We start from the raw sequence: 6,935 nt of genomic DNA, 5'->3' as shown, positions 1-6,935 counted from the left end.
ATACAATATATATATATATATATATATATATATCATGCATGTATCAGATATATGTTACTTAGTATAATGAACTTAATTAATTAATTTATTTATTTATTGTTTACTCAGAATCTTGTTCTAGATATTAAAATGTAATTCTTGGTCTGGATATGGTCTCAGCGTATGTTCTCTGAAAGGCTCAAATGGTGATAATTACCTCCAGCACAGGTGGCTACGATATCTTGACCATTGCAGACAATTCCACAGCTCTAAATAGCTACTTAGCCACTATACAAAGTGACTTAGTGACTGAATGCTGCAATAAATTCAGTATCTTCTATTTTTCAGCTCCCTTGGACCAGCAGGTCTTGGCCTTGGTCTTAGGGGGTCTGATATTGATCTCAGTCAACTGTGCAGAGAAAATGATGAGGATAAAGCAAGCCATTTGACTTCAACGTAGTGTACAAACACTGTGGTGCATTTAAAACATTGTTCTGTTCGAGTGCACTGTAAAAAAAAAATGTTTTGTCAAGTAACCGAAAAATGTGGTAATTGGATTTATTCAAAAATATGATTTAATATATCTGAATAGACCTGACTACACTAGGTCACACCAACAAAAGTAATTTTTAAAGGTCAGATGAGGTAGAAATAGCTCCTTATGATAACAGTTGCATATTTTTACAGCATATATTTGAGCTGTCAAACATAGCAACGTCTCCCTCATCCAGTGCACGAGTGAGTCTGGACAGGACTACTCATAATAAGCTGTTCAGCGGGGAATTTTTCAATGTGTGATTCCATATTTTGCAACTAGTAATAATGCCACTTTTTCTTTTTTTCCCCCACAGGAAGTGTGTGTATCTCACAGTCGGTGAAAATCCCCCGTGAGCCGAAACCAGGGGAGTTTGATAAGATAATTCATAGACTGGGAGAAAATCCGAATGCGAGGGTTGTTATTATATTTGCAAATGAGGACGATATAAGGTGAGTAGCTTTTCTTGTTTTTAAATGCATCTATCTTGTAGAATTATATAGTATAAGTTCTTTTATTGTAGCTACGGTGAAGCAGTTAAACTTATTTCTGCTATTAATTCATTTGTGCAGAGTTACAAAGTTAATAAAACAAACACCAAAATGGGTATTGCTTTCTAAAATAACATCTGAAATACACAACAAGGACTTTGCAGGGAGGTGAACAACTCATTTCCCTGACCTCTATTATAACACGTTTAATTTGCCCCATGGGAACGTCTGAACACCCCAGCACTGAGCACCTGGAGTACCTAATCAGAACTATTAGAACCCAGCTGTTCTCATGAAAATTGACAAAAAGCATTCACTTAAATGTGCTATTAGACATCCACTGAATAATAATCGTTTTAATTTGAAGGAATAATTATGGTCAAACTTTTTCAATTTGTTGCTTGCTTAAGCGTTCAGGATGACTGTTTAATCATGCTTCTCTAATTATTGTTTGTCAGTTGTTGTCCTTGAGTTCATAATGGCTTGTTTATCCATGTTCACATCGATGCACCTGTAATTCAGAAAGTATGCTTTTCTAATAAAAAACGTCTTGATAACATGAATATGAAATCAAAATTGACCCTGTGTACTTTAATACATATTCTTGAATTTATTGTGGATGCAAGTAATAACTTGTTTTAAGTTTCCTTTTCAGCTGATGTCACCTTGACCACGTAGATTGTTGATTAATATTAACTAATAGCCAAATAGATATTTGCATTTTTGTAGTTAATGCTTCATTTTGCAAGTAAAATGAGTTGTGAATGCCGTTTCATGTTTAATGTAGGTAAATAAATTGCAGTGAGGCTGTAGCTGCCAAAGATGTGGGCGAATTTTTATGCAGTTATTAAAAATATTGATAAGTTACTGGCATATAAGCCCAGAAAATGAATTCCACGGCTTACGGAAAGACACTGAGAGTGAAGGCGCTCTAAGTCTGTTTCTGTTTAAAAGACAGAAAATGATTTTGTGTGCGCTGCCTGAAACATACTTTATTGAGCCATTATTATCTTGGGGAAATGCTTTTGCTGTCAGTTGTGCATGACTAATTTTGACATCAATTGCTACCGTGCCTGACGGAGAATGCTTAGAAATTTCAGCGCTGGGCAGTGTCGATACTGACCTTTCAATAACATATTGATTTGCAGTTACTGTAAATGGAGAATCACCAAAGCACCACAGAATGCAGACAATAATTGCAAACAAGTAATTAGAGTTGATGTGACTCAGAGCCTGGGAGCAAAGCCTATATTCAACATTTTATGGAAACTGCCACTCATCTTTTAACAGGCGGCTACTGCAGGCGGCAAAAAAAGCCAATCAGACGGGTCACTTCCTGTGGGTGGGGTCAGATAGCTGGGGCTCGAAGATATCGCCAGTGCTTCACCAGGAGGAAATGGCCGAGGGAGCTGTCACCATCCTACCCAAGCGACAGAACATCAGAGGCAAGTGACAGATTAAATCCTCCAGTTGTCAGTGGCTGCTCTCATCCATTAGAGACCAGTTCTGAACTCGAGTGTGTTCTTAATGTTTTATGTCAACATTTTAGCTACTGGTGGTGAATTTAATAAGCGTAACAAGTTACGGTGCATGCATAGTGTTAAAAGAATAGTTCACTCAAAAACAAAAAATCCCCCAAATGCGCTTTTTTTTGGAACACAAAAAGACGACTTTGAAGTATCTTTATGCAGACAGGCCTGTTAAGTTCTTAAAAATGCACAGTTCCACAGTGGTCAGTGGTCAGTGTGTTTTTATTCCAAGTCTTCCTAAGCCATGTAAAGGTTTTTAATTTACAAGTAAACTCCACAGACTAGGCTTTTACTAAGTTTTATTTAACAGCCTGTGAAAAAAAAAGAAAAAAAAAAGAGATTTAATTCCACCCAAAAACGTTTTTTGTTTTATATATAAATAATTTAAAACAATAAAAAGCTAATTTACAACAAACATTGCATTTTAGTTTTTTTTTTCAATTATTATTTTTCCAAATAATGTGCTACACAACATCTTTGTATATTACTATTATTATTATTATTATTATTATTATTATTATTATTGTTAATAATAATAATAATAATAATAATAAATGTATTTAAACATTTTAAATACATTATATTTTTATTATAAATACATGCATTACACATTATTATTTTCATCATCATCATCATCATCATTATTATTATTATTATTATTATTACGAATACAAAGGTACGTTTTTTATTCAAACAGTATATTTGACAAAAAACGCAATGTTTTGTTGTAAATTAATTGTTAGATTTAGTATTTTGTTAAATCTGTTGTTAAATACAGCATAGAATAATACAATAAAATAATAAATAATTTTAAATATACACATTATTACAACAACAACAACTACTACTACTACTACTACTAAGAATTACATATATACAATAGTAATTTATTGTAGTGTAAATAATGTAATTATTTACATGATCAGGTGAGTGGTATTAAGTATCGATATGGTAGTTTTATTCTTTCCAGTTAATATCTATATTAATGTATTGTTCAGTTCTATATGTGTTCTATCTCATGACCAGAAATCATGATTTTTTTTATTTATTAAAATTGTTTGGTTCTTTTTGTAGCTTGACTGCTCCAAAATTATGAACTGTAACTAGGAACTGTTCTTCAAAAATTCTCCTTTTGTGTTCCACAGAAAAATGTCAACTAGTTTGAACTGACATGAGGATGAGCAAATGATGACATATTATTAATTTTTTTGTGTGAACTATTCATAGCAAAAATAGAAGATTCTTGGTGAGACGAAAATGATGTTAGATTCAAATGTTCTGTCAAATCATGTTGCTCTCTGAAGTTCACTGGCTGAGAGCTTTGACTCTGACAGAGCGCATTAAAGTGACACAGATCTCATCGATCTACCCTCAGGCTTTGATCGCTACTTCACCAGCCGCACACTCGAGAACAACCGGAGGAATATCTGGTTTGCGGAGTTCTGGGAGAACAATTTCAACTGCAAGCTCAGCCGCCATGCCTTGAAGAAGGGATCCGGCGTTAAGAAATGCACAAGTAAGAATCTCTCCCTCACCCTCTGGCAACACTCCATTTCCAGAGCACCATAAAAGAGAGAAAGTGAGCAAAAAGAGAAGCCAAATATATCGAAAAAGACTTGGCCTGCTGTTCTCAGATCACCTGAAATGGGCTTTTGTTTACACCAGAGTCTGATTAGTCATACCACAGCAAAGCTGTTCTACGCCTGATGTTTTCTGATGCACAGCAGCAGCATCCCTGCGCTAAGCACATGGAACCAATACAATCCAGCCAATTGGGTAAGAGATGATGATTTTAATTGATTCGAGGCTTCTCTCAGCCCCATCAGCTACGAGTCCAGCCTTGGTCAGAGCCCGTCCGTTTGGCTGTGGAGAAAGGTTGACTCCTAGCAACACATTTCAGGTTTCGTCCAATCAGTGCGGGTTGTGATCTTACGAGGAGGGGTTTCCGCAGGCAGACCTTCTCAAGGGTGGCTACAGTATCGCGTCTAATTCTCAGCATGTAGCCTAACAAGCATTACAGCGCTTACTGCACTGCACCAGTAAGCAGGGCAGGATATTAACCTCTCAGTTCAGTATCGGTGCGGTGACCTCCTACAGACGGCGGAAGTCAGATTATCTGCGACTGTGGCAAAGGGGCTCACTGTAACGTCTGCAGCGCGCTAAATGTCACCGTGCATAATCCCTGTCAGTGGGCTCGCTTGTAATGGCTGGCCTTTAGCATGCTGCAAGAAGTATCTGGCCTGAAACAAAATCCATCGCTCCGCCACAACATAATAAATAACTTTTTCTTTATGCTAATTGCTGCGCCCACGAGAAAATTCATCATTGTTACCTCACATTCTTGAATAGCCATTGGTGATTAAATGCGGTGCTTCTATTCACTTGATTAAAAAATATGGTAGGCTGTTTTTGCGTGCGTGAATGAGATGCAAAACATGCCACTCAGGACAGCTTTTACTTTCTTTTTTGGTAGTTTTGCAGTCAAATATATTTCTCACATACTTTTGCTACACCCAGGGGCTCACATCTGAAATGTTGGCAGCTTAATCTATCTTTTAAAAATGCCATCAAATGAAAAGTTAATTTACAACAAAACACTGCATTTCTATTTTTTTGTCAAATAAAAGTGCAGCATTACAGATTTTGTATATCGTCAGAATTAATACATGGAAGAAAAAATTATTGTTAAAATTATAATAACAATCATAGTAATTATTATTATCATGCATTTAATCATCATAAGTTAATATAATAACACATAATATTTCCTAGTATCCTCATGCAAAGACCTTTCCAATGTATTATTACACTGTAATTACATTTTTTTCAATCTATTGTTTACCCTTTTAAAGTTTATATATATATATATATATATATATATATATATACACTGAAAGACTGGAGTAATGGTTGGTGAAAATTTAGCTTTGATATCACAAGAATAAATTAAATCTTAAAATATAATAAAAATTTTAAATTGTAAAATTATTTTTACTAGGGATGCACCGATACCACTTTTTCCAGTACTCGCACGATACCGATACTTTTATTTTTGGTACTTACAGATACCGAGTACCTATACCAATATTTTTATTACATTTGTAAATTTTTTAAATATTGGTTACAGAAACCAAAAGAGTATGTATAACACTTTTTACATTTTTATAAAATATAATACACGTTATAGGCAGAAAAATGTACAGTGCAATAATTGCATAAATACAGAAATATTGTATGTTTTTGTGTGTAAGTAAATATGCATTATGTAAATTACAAACAAATACTCATGAGACCCAATGAGATACAGTTAATAAAAACAAAGGATAATTTATAATTAAACAATAAAACAATAATAATTTGTTAATTATAGTAATTATATATAGACAATGAATGAAGAACTCGCTACATACTACATATGCCTATTACTGTAACTATGTAGAGACTACAATTTATAAACTATAATTAACTAAAGACTAAAAGTTTACAAATGATTTAAAAGTCCTTTATAACTGTATACTTATAAATTATTATTATTGTTATTGCTGTTATTATTATTCTAATGAGTAACTTTCTCTTTATGCTAATTGCTTCGCCGACAATTCGTCATTGTTCTGACGAATGGCTTCTATTCGCTTGATATTAAAAAAAATATTGCAGGGTGTTTTTGTGTGCATGCATGAGATGCCCAACTCAGCACAGCCTTTTCTCTCTTTTATGGTAGTTCTGTGTTCAAATGTATTTCTTGCATGCTTTTGCTACAGCCAAGGGCTCACATCTGAAAACAGGAGAAGTGATGGTGTATGCGAGCAGAACTGCACATGTGCTGTCATCAGGCTTGATTATTCATGTAAAGAACAATTCGGCATTTGCCATGCACATTGTAGCAGATTTATAATGCCACATGGGAAATGAAAATGGTGTTAGACTGTTTACACAGCTCTATTAGAATCAGAATCAGAATCAGAATCAGAATGAGCTTTATTGCCAGGTATGTTTACACATACGAGGAATTTGTTTTCGTGACAGAAGCTTCCACAGTGTAACAGAATGACAGTGACAGAACAAAAAACACAGATAATAAAAAATAAAAAAAACAAATAAAAAAAAAATAGAACAGGTAAATAAGGAATAAAAATATACAAATCGACAATTGTATGTACAGGTATATAACAATAGACAGTTGTATGTACAGGTATATTATGTGCAAATTGAAATGTAGACTGAGTATGTGTGTTAGATAAATAAGTGTATGAGTGAATAAATAGTGTGTGTTCCACAGTTATTGTCAAGTGTTTGCCTGAATGGATTGCCTGAGGGAAGAAACTGTTCCTGTGTCTGGTCGTTCTGGTGCTCAGTGCTCTGTAGCGTCGACCAGATGGCAACAGTTCAAAGAGGGAGTGT

At 34.4% G+C, this 6,935-nt stretch overlaps 1 protein-coding gene across 1 annotated transcript in view; it reads left to right on the top strand.

Moving 5' to 3' along the window:
• The window catches only part of grm4 (glutamate receptor, metabotropic 4), a 64,347-nt gene that overhangs the window by 11,351 nt on the left and 46,061 nt on the right, over positions 1-6,935 (top strand). Inside the window, exons 5-7 of the mRNA XM_016458528.1 lie at positions 831-966; positions 2,296-2,450; positions 3,910-4,050. Coding sequence (XP_016314014.1) covers positions 831-966; positions 2,296-2,450; positions 3,910-4,050 — 432 coding nt within the window. The remainder of the gene's footprint in view (positions 1-830; positions 967-2,295; positions 2,451-3,909; positions 4,051-6,935) is intronic.

This window comes from Sinocyclocheilus anshuiensis, unplaced genomic scaffold, assembly GCF_001515605.1.
Source record: "Sinocyclocheilus anshuiensis isolate Anshui unplaced genomic scaffold, SAMN03320099.WGS_v1.1 scaffold615, whole genome shotgun sequence".
In the NCBI taxonomy this organism is placed as follows: domain Eukaryota; kingdom Metazoa; phylum Chordata; class Actinopteri; order Cypriniformes; family Cyprinidae; genus Sinocyclocheilus; species Sinocyclocheilus anshuiensis.
This window is presented reverse-complemented; position numbering and strand designations above follow the sequence as displayed.